The sequence below is a fragment of the Corticium candelabrum genome, chromosome 5 (assembly GCF_963422355.1).
Source record: "Corticium candelabrum chromosome 5, ooCorCand1.1, whole genome shotgun sequence".
In the NCBI taxonomy this organism is placed as follows: Eukaryota; Metazoa; Porifera; class Homoscleromorpha; order Homosclerophorida; family Plakinidae; genus Corticium; species Corticium candelabrum.
In genome coordinates this window covers 6,878,403-6,895,761 of record NC_085089.1, presented here as the reverse complement: position 1 = coordinate 6,895,761, position 17,359 = coordinate 6,878,403, and the positions used below count along the sequence as shown (strand labels likewise).

At 43.0% G+C, this 17,359-nt stretch overlaps 2 protein-coding genes across 2 annotated transcripts; one reads left to right on the top strand and one right to left on the bottom strand.

The window, feature by feature from the left end:
• Window positions 1-4,482: 4,482 nt before the first annotated feature.
• LOC134179653 (sacsin-like) lies at window positions 4,483-6,231 on the top strand. The gene is made up of 3 exons (XM_062646589.1): window positions 4,483-4,614; window positions 5,800-5,900; window positions 5,962-6,231. The coding sequence occupies exons 1-3, from the start codon at window positions 4,596-4,598 to the stop codon at window positions 6,229-6,231; spliced, it is 390 nt and encodes a 129-aa protein (XP_062502573.1). The 5' UTR covers window positions 4,483-4,595.
• Window positions 6,232-14,965: 8,734 nt separating this feature from the next.
• LOC134179652 (uncharacterized) lies at window positions 14,966-16,546 on the bottom strand. Its single transcript, XM_062646588.1, has one exon. It carries the CDS (start codon window positions 16,544-16,546, stop codon window positions 14,966-14,968), a length of 1,581 nt encoding a protein of 526 aa, XP_062502572.1.
• Window positions 16,547-17,359: the final 813 nt, after the last annotated feature.

The following is a 17,359-nucleotide window of genomic DNA, read 5'->3' as shown; positions in this document are numbered from 1 at the left end:
TCTTTCTAGAGAACCCCTTGGAAGTGACATTGCCATTTTCTGTACACGCTAGATGCCAGAGTTTCCTAGCTAGGCTGCTCAACATATCTAGATAACACATGTTTACGTGTATTCAACATTACCATGGACACATGACACTCGACCAATCTTGAGCGTCTATTCTAGATGGTGCCCGGTAAACGTCGCCCTGGACTTCTAGCGTGCGCTCCCTCTAGGGCAGGTTCAAGTCATACGCGCGTTACCAAGTTGACGCGCGAACATTTGAGAGTTATTTCCGTAACAACAGGTCGGTACAAGGTGTACAGTACAGTACTCACATAGGCGTAGGAGCGGATTGGGCAGGTCGGGCTATAGCCCGACCAGATTTTGAAACATTGACTTTCACCAGTCGACGATTGGCACTACTTCCGGTTTAGGTATAGACGATTAAATAAGTAATATATTTGTAGATGATTTATCTGCTTTGTTAGTAAACATGATCGTTTGCTCCTTAGTCTATGTAATCAACAATTTTACAACAATTTGACAATACTGTATTGTTTTAATAAATCAACACTGTACATTGGGGCAGCGAGGCCATTCCTACTGTGCGCATGCGTGTAACCATGTCTGGTCTCACTTCTTCCGTGAAGGACGTAGCTGTACCAGAGCAACCTCATCAACCAACGACGTTCAGGTTTCCAAAAAGATCCTTTGGAGTGACAAACCGTAGTTTTCAACCTAGCTGGTTTGCTAGGTTTCGGTTTTTTCACTATAACGAGACTGAAGACGGGGTGTACTGTCACACCTGCTTGCTGGGAGACTGTACGCGTCGTCGTGTTCCTGCTGTTGCTGACGGATCTTTTGTAAGCATTCTAGAAAATCTGTGGTACTGTATATATATTATTTATTTAGTGCACGGTTTGTCTGACTGTAATTCTTTCTAATTAATGATTATATTATTTAAATCTGAACTTAATTACTGATAGTTGAAAAATGAATATTGTATTGAAAACAGAACGAGATTTCTAGATATAGTTGTTGCTTCTAGGTAACACGAGGATTTGCAAAGTGAATAAATGCCACTACTTCATTGAAGAACCATGAAATCTCTGCTGCTCATTGGGCTGCTGTTGAAGTCATGCTGACACTTCCGGCTGCAACTAAGGATATTGGTGAGCACCTATCACAACAACACGCTGTAGCAAAGACTAGAAACAGAGAGGCTTTCTATCACATTTTACGATCGGTCAAGTATTTGAGTAGGCAAGGCCTAGCTTTGAGAGGACACGGAGATGACGCTGATGGCAACCTGACACAGTTACTCAAGATGAAAGATGAAACTGATCGGCATTTATCTGCATGGTTGGAGAGGAAGGATAACACATACATGAGCCCACCGTTCAGAAAGAAATTCTCAAAGTAATGGGATTGAACCTGCTGAGGAAACTTGCTGCAGAGTTTCGTAAATCTTCGTTCGTGATCGTAATGGCAGATGAAACTAGAGATGCATCTAACATAGAACAGGTGGTTTTGGTGATCCGTAAGGTTACTGAATGCTTTGAAGTTCATGAGGAGTTTGTAGGCATGTATCAGGTACCATGTACTGATGCTGAGACTCTTACAGCAGTAATCAGTGATGTTTTTACAAGAATGAACTTGACTTTCAAGAAATTGCGAGGCCAATGCTATGATGGGGCAAGTGCGATGAGTGGTATTAAAAGTGGCATAGCTGAGCGAATACGCAAAATAGAGCCTAGATCACTCTTTACCCATTGTCATGGCCATTCTCTCAGCCTTGCTGCTAGTGACATGATAAAGCAGGTGAAGTTGTTGAAGGACTCACTAGGAGTTACCCATGAGATAACAAAACTCATCAAGTATTCTCCACGTCGGGAGGGAATATTCCAAAGATTGAAAGAGAATCTTCCAAGCTACTCAAAGACTGGGATAACAGTTCTTTGTCCTACAAGATGGACTGTAAGAGCTGATTCTCTTGCCAGGATAATTGATAATTATGTGGTTCTACTTAGCACGTGGCAGGAATCCTTAGAAAATTTTCATGATACCGCAATGAAGCCCAGAATACATGGTGTGCAGGCACAGATGAAGACATTTCAGTTTTTTACAGAGCTGTTCTTGGGGAGAAATTGTTGAGACACACTGACAACCTCAGCAAGACACTGCAACATAATCAAATATCTGCAGCAGAAGGTCAACAACTGGCACAGATGACTGTAAGGACGTTGAAAATGCTGCGCAGTGAACAAGCCTATGATCTGTTCTGGTTTGAAGTAAACAAGAAGGCTGAAACTCTCAATATTCCAGAACTTGAATTACCTCGCCAGAGAAAACGCCCTCAGAGGTTGGAGGAAGGTGCTGCTGAACCATTTTTCACGGTGATGTCAAGTCTTACTACTTGCAAATATACAATGAGGCCGTTGATGTAATAATTAATTGCATTGAAACAAGATTTGACCAACGAGATTATGCAAGGTATCCGTCTTTAGAATCACTTCTTCTTACAGCAATTTCACTACAACAAGTTACCATCATGACTGGGAAACCCAACATCGCAGAAAGCAATACTGGAAGGACAACTTGAATTAAGTCACTAGGCTTAAGTTAGGCATGCGTATTTCTCTAGTACATGACTTTTTCCATGTTTGCTTGGCTGAGTGTCGCCATCAAACAAAATGGGAAAGTTTTAGTGTCATGCAAGGTAGTCAGTCAAGTGTGAATCATTCAATGGAAAGCTTCGTTTGTTACATGGAATGTACTTGGGCGGTTCTTTTCCTTTTCTTACAAGCCAACTGATCGACCCTAAAACAGCCTACAGTTGGTCTATGAAACACTGAATCAAGTTGACGTGGCCTAAGCGCATAAAAGCGTGAAGACTTTAGTCAGCTGGATTGTATGGGTTGATTGTTGCAGTTTACACGGAGATGCTTTATTCTTATGATGAAGCGTTTTGTTGTCAAGGAATTTGAATTCTGTCACAGTAATCAAGCCGAGTGTGGCACAATGTGGAGTCTTACACTAACTGAGTCTGTGCTGTTGCACTCAGTATGTGGAAACTATAGAATAGTGAGACGTGCAGTATGCTGCTTTGTGTATCAACTGTAAGCAAAACTTGCAATGTGGCATGCACGATGTGTATGGCAACTTGAGCCAAGATAAGCACAGGTCAATGTTTACAAAGAACCGAATATCATAGAATTAGAGCACAGACACCAGCTGGCACCCAAATTTTGTCGAAATATCTGTCCTTGCAATCAACCCTTCAGTTTAGAGGCGAATCAGGGTACACTGTACATATACTGAAGGAATGACATAGGTGTACCTTTAATTAAAAGAAGATAATTGCTAGTGGTTTTTTGTTTGGTGACCTTCAGAGTAGTGAGTGGTTACTTGACTTCTTGTTTTTTGTTTAGGTGACTTGAAGAAGTACTTGACAGAAATACGCTTGTCACGATGTCTGATCAAAGTTTGCTTCTACGCAGACAGCCGCTGGTTTCCAGTACTTGTCTGATTGCAATCATATTCACAAGGACGGAGCCACTAGGAATTGTTTGTTGAGCAGACATCTATTGATAAAGATATTGGACTCGTGTCTTTGTGTCGATGGGTATGAGGACGACTACGTGCTCGAGACGCCTGCTGTGTCTGGCCAGTATTGCCCGTTGTGGTGGATGTCTCCAGAAGCCGTTTTTAGAGATGAATTCGCAAAGGAAAATGATGTCTGGTTGTTTGGTGTATTCATGTGGAGGTCACTGTGTTGGCAAGACAGCCATACGAAGGACTGACAAATGCTGAGGTCATCACAGCCATCAGAAATGGTCGGGCTCTTGAAAATTGGACAGTTGCCCGGATGATCTGTATGAGATTATGCAAAGTTGTTGGCTAAAGGGGCCGGTAGATAGACCAACGTTTGAACTAATATGTGGTCTCTTATAGAATAGAATAGAATAGTGATATTGATAGGATGGGGTTGCTGTCAGATTGCCTTGCCTTGCCCATGACAGTTGATTGATACTGTAGCTTACATTCTAGTCTAGATCGCTCAGTCTGATGACTGTTAGTATTATATCATTTATACAAATTACGAAACTCTCGTTTATGACTAGAGTGACGAAAGTGCAATTGTTTTCCTACATCTGTAGGAGCAAATTTGTAATTAGTACGCGCACGTGTGTCTTGTAATGTGCATCTTGCTTGAGTGAGTAGGACTTCTAGTACAGTTTCTGTTTGTTTGTTTGCCGGCAATTCTCGAGACCTGCAGCAATCGGCTAGTTGATTTGTGGGAAATCTTGTGGATAGGCGCCGTGTCTAGATGAGAGAATGTCCATTTTCCGTGTCAGGGCGTACCCCACGTGCACGTGACCATGACCTCAGACATCTCGATAACTACAAGCAGACAACGGATATTAGCACATGCGTTGTTCATAACTGTACTTACACGTCGTCCCACGTGTAGTGTCTTCGAGTCAGGCGTCTACAGTTGTGCTTTTCTTGTCTTCTAGTGTGTCCAATTGTTTCAAGAAGACCCACTTGGCAGCTGAGTCAACTGTCGTCCAGACGGGTGTACGTACTAGATACGGCGACGGAGAGGCAGAATGTCTGACTCAGGTTCAGGTGGGTGACGTTGTATGTAGGACGTCTAGATACTGTAGCTGCATGCATGCTACGTTTTTACGGCTGTTAGCTCTGCGTAGACTCAAACGTTTGTCAATTTAGCATACACGACCCACTAGTTTGGGGTGCGGAAAATGCCAGTACACACGTGTATTCTGCTAGCATGTTGCGTTTGTGTCTAGAAAAAAGGTTTGCTCAAACAAGGACATATCGAGGGCAGTCATCCGCGTGATCGTATCTAGCTATGCAAGAAATTCTTGCATCACATTTCGTAGAGATAAAGCTCTATATTAGTGCAGAAACAAGGCTAGTGGAATGCAATTAGAGCCTCATGCATGAGTCTACATCTGCCATTGAAAGACTCAAAGCGCCATTCTTGTGCAGTATTTACCTCTAGTATACGTATGCGACTGTGGTAGCTGGACTTACTTTCAAATTGCCGCATTCTCCAGAAGGCAGACAGAGCTGTATGACATTGTCTAGATGGTTTGCTATTAGACTACAGTAGTCTAATTAATTAATCGCGTTACTAGACAAATGTGTCACGAGACAAACATATAGCAGTTGTAGAGTCGAGTAGAAATTAATACGTAACTACAGACAAATAATATTATATCTGTATTTGGAAATCATGCGAACGCACGCTGTTTGTTTGGAGACCCCAGATGAACTACGTTTTGTATCTACGCAGAAGCAAAGAGAGAGTAGTACGTACGTAATTACAATCAGAGAAGGAAAGCACGGTGTACTGTATTGCATGCACTACCTTAGTCTCACACAACGGAAGTCAAAAAAGGGGGAGGGGCTGGCTGCTTTACCTTATCCGAGAATTCTTATCGTGGCGATCGTTTCCGGTTCTATTTGTGCAGTACCATGATTGCTAAATCTAAGAGTGGTGTTTGAAACCACGTTCATATCTTATGCGCGACTCGTATGAATTAATTAGATTAGTTTACATGATGACGCAACTCAAGTCACGTGCATGTCAAGACGTAAACTATTCTAATCCTGTGGCTAGAGCATAACACATTATACAACACCTCGCATCGCAGACGTTTTGAATAGGGTCATGCTCGTGGCGAACAGGTCGGCCAAATTATTGACCGCGCCCACCCCGTCAGCCGTATAGTCTACTGCGCATGTGCAAATATATTTTACATGTTTTAGTTTGGTTTTCTTGAATAGATGGAGAGGCAGGAGAAAGTTTTGGTCAGGAGGTGCCGCCGCTGGTCCATCTGCTGAAAGATATATTGGAACGCTATCCCGAAGGAGGACAGATTTTGAAGGTTTGTTCTTCTCGTTCAAATCGTTCTGCGTACAGATTAACTTTGTTCTGTCTGATTTCAGGAGTTGATACAGAATGCAGACGATGCCGGAGCCACTGAAGTGAAATTTTTGCTTGATGCAAGGGAGAATGTTTACGGTACGGAACGTCTGGTGAAGAAATCACTGAGGAAATATCAAGGTCCTGCTCTATACGCTCAGAACAACGCTGTGTTTCAACGTGAGGACTGGGATGGCATTCAGAAACCATATCGCAGTGTGAAGAAAGATGATCCCATGAAAGTTGGCAAGTTTGGAATTGGATTCAATTCAATCTATCACATAACAGGTTAGGATGGAGATAAATCATGTTGAGAAAACTAAACATTTTGACACAACGAAATGCGTGGGGTCTAAAACACAGACATATTAACAGATATTCCATAGGTCTGCTAATTGATTAAGCTACATGTATACATGTATAGGGTAAGAATTGTTTGAGTCTGTCACTCACTCGGATATTAAATTTAGCACAACAGTGGGGACACAAATTCATGCACTGCAAGGCATGTAAGACGTGAGCATCAATGATTATCTATAAAATATAATTGTATCAGATATCGGTTATTGGTATCGACTCTTTTTGCTTGGATATTGGTTATTGGTATATCGGCCAAATACCCTTATCGGTGCAACACTACAACAGTGTAATATCAGTTTAACCAATTGTAAATAGAGTACGTGTATGGGTATATGTACTATAAGTGGCGTGTGTGAACATAAAAAAGTATGAAAATTTAGTTATGTAACTGTAAATTGTAAAACTAGAAAAAATTATTAGTACCCGTATTTTGGCAGGAACTAAATTTTGTGTCAAAAAGAAGTCTTATAAGCAAACCTAATTACTGTAAATCAACAAATTTTGTAAGTGTAAAACTTTTGTAAGTGAACAAATGTCATTTTGTAAACAGCAAACTTTCGTACGCGTTGATCATGATGAAGTACAAAATTGTGGCAATGTGCTCACGGTGCAAGTCACAGTTGATGGTCACGGCGTGACCCCGAGTCGTACTCAAGGAATGTACTACACTATACTACACCCAGCTCACGGCGGGGTCACTTGCTTTCCCTCGTGCACGGTTGACATTGGATACAACAACACCTCTTGGGGGCTCATAAGGATGTCACTAAATCCGAAGTTGTGGAACCTGTAGTGTACATTTACAGTGCATGGACAGTCTTGAGAAAGTAATTGGCAATGTGAGTTTGTTAGACATAGCCACTTTTCTGCACTTTGTGTAGAACATCAACAGGAAATCAAAACCACAGCACCACGCTGGCACGCATAGATATCCGCTAAGCCCATATGAATGTGTCCTATCTTGCCAGTGTCCATCTGTCTGGCACTGGTGACACGTGATGATTATGAGTATGTTGGAAAACCCACTGTTACTATGCAAAGTGATGTGAGCGACAAAGATTGGTAAGTGTACTGTATTTGTACTTACACACATGCACTAATTCTATACCACGGAAGACTGACGCTCTATTGCTATAGGCACACCAAACACTAGCTCTGAACGCGGAACACACTCTAACCATAGATACTAGAGCGGGAGGGAGGGATTGGCAACGCCCGCTTACGTCCGAGACCATCTGCGTTACACGTGACGTCATGACGGCTTATATGGCAGCTGTCCCTTGCAATGATTCTGAGGTTTTACGCGACGCTGTGGCAGTTGTGTTGACTAAGGTAGACGATTCCCTGAGTGAAAGAAGTAGAAGTATTTCAGTTTTAGCAGAATCGCTACTTGTCTGGAGTGCTCAGAACAGGCAAGCATTCGAGAGCTTCGCTAAGTCACTGTTGCGGTTGCGTCTTTCGTGTTTGAAGGACGTGGGAAAGAAGCCCAGGAGATCGTGGAAGGAGACAATTTGGTGCAACTTCCATGCGGTTCGTGTCTCCAATGACTTGACAATACTGCGGAAGTCGCAACCCACTGAGGTGTGTTCAGGTGATTCGATGCTTTGTCAAATGTTGGTCACTGCTATCATGGAGCACTTCATAAAGTCCATTACCCTGTTGAGGTTACGTCGTTGACTCATCAGTCTGAGCAATTGGCCACGTCAACAGAGGAGCAAAAGGTGATACCATACATGGCAGGTTACATTCTTGTGTCACTAAGAAAGAAGCTAGAACGATCTTCCCATCACCAAAAAGAGGAATTTATTCTGTGCCTCTGGGGGATGTGTGAGGATGAGACGGATTGTGAAGATTTCCTCGCCTACACTAGACACTGGGTGGATCGAGTAAACCGTGGAGGTCTGTTTATAGTCAGTGATCTGTCCTATCTCCTGTTTGAGCAGCTTGAACTCAATATTCATAAGCTATACAATTTGTCAGCACTTGACACTTCATCCTCGTTATGTTCCCGTGATGAAGTCAGAGAGGCAGTTGTGGGATCAGATGACATTCAGTTCTATTGGTCACAGTTGTCTTCAGATCTTGATGATGATGGTAGTCATCAGCTACTTGGAATGATTGTAGACTTTTGGATTACAATACGTGGATTTTCATTTGTGAGATCATTTATGGAACAGTACAAACAAGCTCATGCAGTAGGTACTTCTAAAGCTAAGCCTCTTTGTAAAACTTTGAAATCTTAGGTACTTTGTTGCTGAAATCTCACAGTGCCCTTAGAACAATTCTTTTGCACATAGCCTTGGTCGCTTATGCAATGGAGTGTTCTCTTTGTCTACAGCCAGATCACCTGGTCTCCTTCCTCTCAAAAATCTCCCAGTGTTTTCATGGACAGGAGCAAAGGCCACTGAGCTCATTACTCGAATAGAAAATGTGTTGTACTCAAACTGTTCTACATTCGGATTGTCATTGGTTCCTCTCTGCTGACGTTGTTTGCCAAAAAATTGTTCAAGTATATCTTGGCAACAGATTCGATTGGATAGCAGGCTGTTCACTTCTGGAATGCTCAGTAAATGCCCATTTCACAGAATGATTTCACTAAATATTGCACAGGATATTCTACATAATCAAGTAATTTGACAACTGAAGGTTTACCAGTTATCTTGATCCCTTCTAGAGTCTCTCTACTCAATACTCAACAGCATGGTCTTTTTTACAGAGGCAGACAAATCCTCTCTTTCTGCTACACTGCTCTTCCATTTGTCCAGATACGGAAGAAATTAATTTTGCAACCACTGTGAAAACAAGACTCTGTATTTGAGTTGTACTCTATTTATTAACAATCTATATATAATGTATTAAATAAAATTATATATATATATATGTTTGTGTGTATATATTATATTAAATAAAATGCAAAAGTAAAATATATATGTATATATTATATTAAATAAAATATACAAGTAAAAAATGTATATTGTCATGTGTTTTATATGTATGTATAGCTTGTATAGTAAGTGAAGTCACTTTAGTTTACCATATCATCAATAAGTGCCATAAATATTAACTTGAAACGAAAATCGTTGACAGACCGATAAGGCATTCTGAAGGGCTTCAATTTTTTGTAGCACTCAGAATAATTGGTAACATTCAGGCAGTCAAAGAATCAATCTATCATTTGATAAAATGTTGCTGTTCCCGAAAAAGCGTTTTCCCCGATCTCCAGCAGAGCATGACACACTGACTCACTCAGTACCTGTAGACACACATAAACATGTGTATGATACATCCAGTATATTCCTGTTCAGAGGAAAGAGGTAAAAGCAGTCGCAATGATTTCTACTGTAGCAAGGAGACGTACATACATTCTTACCTGAACTGCTAAGTCCACTCTCATTTTAGAAAACGAGGATAACTTGAGGTGCTCAAACTTCAGCTTAGGGACAAGACTCAACCCTCCAGCACATCTCTGTGCCCCAGAATCTTGGTAGTACCGTCGTCGAAGATGATTCCAACCTATATCTTTACCACAATTCTAAACACAAACACTGATAGCAGAGGTGCAATATCTGTCATACAATATGCTATAACCAACCCAGAGACTTCGCTTAGGGCTAGCCCAACAGTTTTGTGTCGTCTTCATCAAATGGGGAGCATCAGACACAAACCAGAGAAATTTGCGGTCACGATCACAGCTGAAAGGGTTTCTAGTTCTATAAGCTAGCTGCTCCTGAGCCTCTGAAGAATTCTTTGTTGAATGAATACAAAAGAAGCTACAATTACTACTAGCTCCATCACAGATTATTGCCAGCACCTTACATCCAAGTAGTTCCAGTTGTTGAATGGCTTTCCAAACAATAGGATATAAGGTATCACCAGAAAGAGTCTTGCAAGGAAACTGTACATATGGAAATCTCAAGGATGTAAATATTCCTCTCACCATTAGCATGAGCATTGAATTTGCAAGGGCTGGCAATGATTTCTTGGTTGCCAATAACTGTTCAAATTTCATCAGATGATTGTTGATATCACAAACATTGATGAAACCTTTCAGCAGTCCTGTTGTTTTGTTGAACACCAAATCTTCCTTAATGTGCATCTCATCAAAAATCAACACAACGTGCTTTTGCCAGTCGCAGCACCATCAAAACTGGCATCTTGAATAAGCCTCTCATCTATGCTGTTACAAAATCCAGAAAACACGGTACAAGTGTGGGTGTAATCTCTCAGTGTTCGTTTGGATGGAAGTGTGACCAGACCAGAATTATAAAGTGTCTCATAGGCAGTGGATGACGTTTGCTTGACAGACAGGCACCATCGGACCATCAATGGATGCCATCTCATCTGCTTTGGATTTTTTTAATAATGCAGCTTCCATCTGCTGTTTCCAAAATAGCTGACGAAAAGAGTTCTTGGGAAATTTTGAAGCAATTTCAGATGACAGCTCTTTCATTATCTGTAGTAGGTCATTGTGTGTTTTAGAATCTAGCTCCATACCATTCATCTCTTCATTTGCAACTAAAAGTAACTTCATTCTAGCCATCCTTTGCATGGCTGACTTGACAGAATTCTTGTAAAACTCTGTCTGGTGTTGTCGTATAACGATTGTTTGTTCGAGTTACAACTGCCCTCTTTGTTTGCACCGACAGTTTCTTTTCACGATGATTCCTTGCTCTAAGTGTTGCTCTATACTGCCTACATGTTCTACATCGACCGTCCTTGCCACATGCCACCATGTCACAACTGACGTGACGAATGGTTCTTGTAAAACACTTTCCTTTGAACGCGGCCTCTTTCTGGTCCATAAATGCAATGACTTCATCTCCTCCAGATTTCTTGAACTGTCCTTTCCTTTTTTGTGATAGAGGACGCCAACATTCATCAGGATTGCCGATGCAAATCTGAGACCTCTCCAAATTATCTATAATGGTTCTAATAGAAGCACCATCGGTGGCAACCAGGGGTGATGACAACCGGGTACCACCTCTTTCACTCACTCTTCGTCCACGCATGAAAACAACCCAGGAATGGTCGTCCAAAATCTTCAAAGCAACATCTGCTTCAGCAGGCTGAAATGTTGAGTTGGCAACAATGTGGACAATAACACAGCAAAGAGACTGCATTTGTAGAGACAGTGAACCATCCCTTTGGTAAAGCTAATGAACTCATTATGTCATCAAAATCAAGTGGGCCAGAAGTTTGGGAAGGTCGATTCTCAACAATGGAGACATCCTCACACTACGAGAAAACACAGTGTTCCTGTCACACTTTAGTACATTAATTACAATTACAATCCACAGTCTTATACCTCTGTTTGAGTTACACAGGTTATGCTTGGATTCAGAGGTGTCTGAGTATCCTGTAATTAAGCCAATATTAGTCACATTATCTTGGGTACTGTTGATGCCATCAATGGAAAGGCTAGGACAATACCATCAAACCTTGTCAAGGCTAGACTTGCACGATTCGACTTCAAGTTTCTCCCTGGCAGCAGACTTCCTTCTCTCCCTGTTCTTTTTGGAAGTCAGATACATCTTTCGTCCCGTCTAACACATTGGAACATATTTCTTCAACGAGGAACCATACTTGCTGTACGCTCTAATACTAATATAGCTATGGTTGCACTTGCACAATACCTGATAGAAATCTTTATTAAATTGGTTCAATTCAATGTCCTCAGCCTCTCAAGTACCCATTTCCACTCTTGAAAGGCACCCAGAACAGAATTTGGAACCTATTACTACTCGTGAACTATCAAGGTCGCGCTGAAGGTACACAAAGCGCAGAGCAGAAAATGTGACCTTTTCTCCTTTAGAATACTAGCTATAGTGTACTGAACTACGTACCTTTCTCAGCATCTATTATACCTGGTTCCACTGACGTAATACCGCCTGCTTAGTTCATGCACTCTCCCCGGTTATGTGAGCTCGTAGCCCACTGCTAGAGGTACACAAACTTGACGACGTCAGGTTTTCTCACCGCCATTTTAGTACCGGAAGAAGACCCATTCATCGTTTCTCTGTGTATTTCTTCCGTCTCCCTAGATTATGATAGCATTGATATGGGTACCTTCACTGGCTTCCTTCACTAGTGAGTGCTCACACGTTTGCCAGTAACTCTGAAAGACAGCGAACAACGAGAGACACCAAAGTTGTCCGTTTCATTGCTGTACCAATGGCACTGGGTGAAAATTGACCTGGGCTAGTCTGCTGCAACTTGCTGTAAACGTAAAGGTCCACTTTTTTGCGCGCAGAATGGCGTAACGCGCACGAGCATCAAGGGCAACCGCCGACCCGGATCGTTTTGTATTGAACGATGACGTCATCTATTAGGCGTTTCCAATCCCTTTCCCCGCTCTAGTATCTATGCTCTAACAAAGCGATTGCCCTACGGCTATCACATACATGTCATCATAACTCCCCCTCTAACTAATCAGTGCACACAATACACTACAGTCCTTCCTCCTCAGTCTTGTCTGTATCTAGCAGGAGGTCTCCTGTTGGATCTCGCCGGATATCTTCTTTCTGCTCCGGGTGATAACTCAGCTGATGCTGTCATTGGTGTCTTCTGGCTTGATTCACCTAGTTCAGCTGTTGTGTTCTCTTCAACTGCTGCCTTATCTCGGTGTGTGCCTTGATTCGGGCCACTGAAATTGGTGTTTCTTCTGTCTCTGCCACTTGTGGCATACTCCTCTCATCTCTGGATCTTAGTTGGTCCACATGTACATATCTAGTACTTCCTCCGACATTGACCAAGTAGTTTGTAGGACCCAGTTTCTGAACTATAGTACCACCTAACCACTTCCCTCTACTGTCCTGTCTCGGGTTCCAGACACTTACAGTCGATCCTGGTTCGAGGTCTCTTGCTCGAAAAGTAGCATCTTCATATTGATTAGTCTGCAGATCTCGGATCTTGCTCCCTGCTTCAGGTCGTAAAAAGTTAGTCTAGTTCGCAATTCTCTCTTCAACATCAGCTCCGCCGGGGCCTTCCCTGTTGTCGTGTTTGGTGTCATTCGATACCGCAGTAAGAATGATGATACCTGATGACTGATGGATCTCCCGGTTGGCCGACTCTTCAAACTTTTCTTGAGTTCTTGGACCAATCTTTCAGCCTGTCCATTGGATGATGGATGATAAGGCGGTGTTAACTGATGTCGAATTCCATTGACCTTCATAAACATCTGAAATTCATGTGACCTAAATTGGGGCCCATTATCCATCACCAACCTCCGGGGTAAGCCGTGATAACTGAAGGTCCGTCTCATCGTATTTATGGTCTGCTCTGTGGTGGCATGAGTGCCCAACTCGTGTACTTCTAGCCACTTCGAGAAAGCGTCGATCATCAGCAAATACTGTCTTCGGGATAGTTCCGCGAAGTCTGCATGCACCCTCTCCCAAGGCATCGCTGGTTAGATCCATGGGTGAGGTGGTAAGACTCGTGCTGGTCTTCCTTTTTGACTCTGACATCTCTCACATCTCTTAGCCAAGTCTTCCAAATCTCTATCAAGATTGGGCCACCAGATGAAGCTCCTTGCTAAAGCCTTCATCCTGACGACTCCAAGATGTTCATCATGAATTTCTTCTGCCACCACCGTACGTAATGCCCTTGGTATAATCACTCTACTTCCCCAGAGTAGGCATCCATTATCGATTGACAACTCTGTGGATCGTCTGGCGTAATGCTCTAAACACGGATCCACTGCAGTTCTTCATCCACTTCGGGTATATTCATAAGCCTTTCTCAGTATCGGATCTCTCTGGGTTTCTCTGGCTATTTCGGTTGCTGTCACTGGCAACTGATCGCAGTAGTCCACGTGGTAAATCTCTCTCATTTGGGTCAATCACTTGCGTAGGTATCGGCAATCTAGACAACAAATCTGCTTCCTTGTTGTCTATTCTCTGCCCACTAGGTACTTGTGAAATTGCTTCACTCCGTATACCAATGCTAATGCCTCTTTTTCAGTTGGGCGTCCTTTTTCTCCGCTGTCGACAGTGTTCTGGATGCAAAGGCTATCGGTCTCTCCTCGCCATCTGGCATTATGTGTGCCAGACAGGCACCTACCCCACTGGCCTTTGCAGGTCGTAATGTGTCAGAAATTTTGATTCCAGAAGCTTCTGTTTCTCTTTTTGGAATGCATCTCTTTCCTTAGATCCCCACTTCCACGGTCGATTCTTGCCTAATAACGCATACAAAGGACGCAAGGTCGCTGAAAATTTTGGCAAAAACCGCCCATAGTAATTGAGTAAGCCGAGAAAAGCCTTAAGCTCTGTCACGTTCGTCGGTTCCGGCGCATCTCTAATAGCCTGGACCTTAGTCTCCGAGGGCGAGATGCCTTGCTCACTGATAATATGACCCAGGTATTCCACTTGCGGCTGATTGAATTCGCATTTTTCCTGTTTCAATCTCATACCAGCCTTATCCAATCGTCTCAGCACTGCTAACAACCTCTGCTCATGTTGTTCTTCATTTCGCCAACTACTAATATGTCGTTCAAATAGCAGATGACACCAGGAACTCCTGACAAGAGGTTGTCCATAGTTCGCTGCCAAATTCCAGGCGCTGAACATATTCCGAAAGGCATTCGATTGAATGTGAATAAACTCTTGTTGATACTAATCGTCAAATAATGTTGGCTATCAGGGGCAACACACATCTGCTGGTACGCCTGTTTCAGATCCATTCGCGAGAATCGTCTTCCTCCAGCCAAGGTTGCCAACAAACTCTGGGGTTCGGCATTGGATAACCTCCCATATCTAAATAGGGGTTTAGCGTGACCTTGTAGTCACCACACAGTCTCACTGTACCGTCCCCTTTTCGAATTACAACTACTGGAGTTGCCCAGCCGCTCTTCTCTACTGGTCGTATTACTCCCTCGCGTTGCATGCGATGTAGTTTCTGATTGACCTTTTCTTGTAGAGCATGTGGCACCGGTCGAGGCCTGTGGAATCTCGGTTTAGCCTTCGCTGTCAGTGTAATTCTTGCCTCATGCCCTTGTACAGTACCCACGCCGGAACCAAATAATTTTGAAAAATTCTCCTTGGGGTCAAACATTTGGCGTGCCTCAACACTGAACAGAGATCCCCAATCGAGCCGGATCTTACTTAACCAGTTTCTCCTCAGAATGGTTGGTTTACCCCGTACATCTACTACTATAATTTTGGGAGTAGCATGCTGCTCACCGTATCTCACTGGTACAGTTGCCTCTCCTTTCACCTTGAGGCTTCCACCGCTGTACGTCTTCATTGACACCGTACTTGCATGTAGCTGGACATGGGTCAGATACTGCTCATATACACTGATGGGTATTACCGTCACTGTGGCTCCTGTGTCCACCTCCATCGGTATCTGACTGCCGCCTACTTCCAGTGTGATCTTGACTCCGCCCTTTCCAGATTGAGCAAACACCACACTGACAGTATCTTCATCAATTTCATGAGTGGGTTGTGGCTTGCCTTTCGCTGTGGTACGTACGGCTGCGGTGTCCTTCTTGAGCTCATCTTGTTGAGATCGTTTGCGGCATACTCTGATATGCCCTTGTCTCCTGCAGAAATGACACTTCTGAGACTTGAATTTGCATGTACTAGGGTGATGTCCACGCCCACCACATCTATAGCATTCTCTGCTGTCTAATTGCATTGCCTTGTAAGCGCCATCTGTTGTGTCACGTTGTACGCTAAACGCCGTCTCGACTTGCTTTGCAGGTGGTCGCCGTATGGCATTCCCACGTAAAGCATGCGTTTCGTCTCTCGCAGTTTCAGCGGCTTGTGCAATGTGGACTGCCTTTGTCAAGGTCAGCTCTGATTTGGCAAGGATCTTTCTCTGCACATCCTCGTGATACAATCCGCACACCAGTTGATCCCTGAGCACTGTATCCAGGTAGTCTCCGAAATCGCAGTGCTTCGATAGCCTGCGTAGTTCAGTCATATAATTCGCGATCGTCTCACCTTCTGTCTGAAGACTATGATAAAAACGGAATCTCTCCGCGATCACAACGATACGTGGCTGAAAATGGCTCTTTAACAGCTTAAACAACTCATCCAGTGACTTGTGTTGTGGCTTCTCTGGCCTGACCAGATTCTTCAAGAGCGTGTAAGTCGCAGTGCCAACGCAAGTCAAGAAGACTGCTTTCAGCTTGTCTGCGTCCTCCAACCCATTCGCAGCGCAGAACAGGAGAAAACGCTCTTTGTAATCTTCTACGTTATCAACTCCTGCATTAAATTTTTCCAGCTTACCATGTCTTCCTGTGGCCATCCTCATCGCCAATTGTACTGTATTTGTACTTACACGCACGCACTAATTCTACACCATGGAAGACTGACGCTCTATTGCTATGGACACACCGAACACTGACTCTGAACGCGGAACGCGATCTAACAAAGCGATTGCCCTACGGTTATCACATACATGTCATCATAACTCCGCCTCTAACTAATCAGTATACACAATACACCACAGTAAGCAGTTAACTTTAGTAAACCTGAGATTGCTTACGAAACTTACAAAAGTTAGATGTTTATGAAATTTTGTTGATTTACAGTACCTCATTGTCAGTACGTATGTGCTGTATCAGTATGTACAGTTGACACTATCTTATGGAGATTCTTGTACAGATCAGCTTCTATTAGTATGCTCTTTGATTCAATTCAGTTGGGTTCAGTGGTGTCAGAAGCTTGTTGTGCTGCTTACAGTCTCTTCATTGGTTGCCATATCATGGGAAGCTAACACCTAGGGCACGTTTCCACTAGTGCTTAAGCTGGTTTAAGAATTGACCCTTTCCATCTGCACTAAACCAGTTACCGTATTTCTTCGAATTGTGGCCACGGCCTCTAATTTTAACAAGGTTACGGAACTGAGGCCTCTAAACGAGGGCGGCTTGTATTTGAGGGCGTCCTTTATTTTTAAGTCTCTACATGTTAGTACCTGAACGTCACATTTGTTTCTGTTGACATAATTGGACACTTTGGAAGGTGTCAACCACGGTAGTTTAGCTGTAAATGCCACGAATATTATGTTATAATTGATAGAGGTGTGCATGTAATAGGATGAGATTGAAGCGGAGCACCA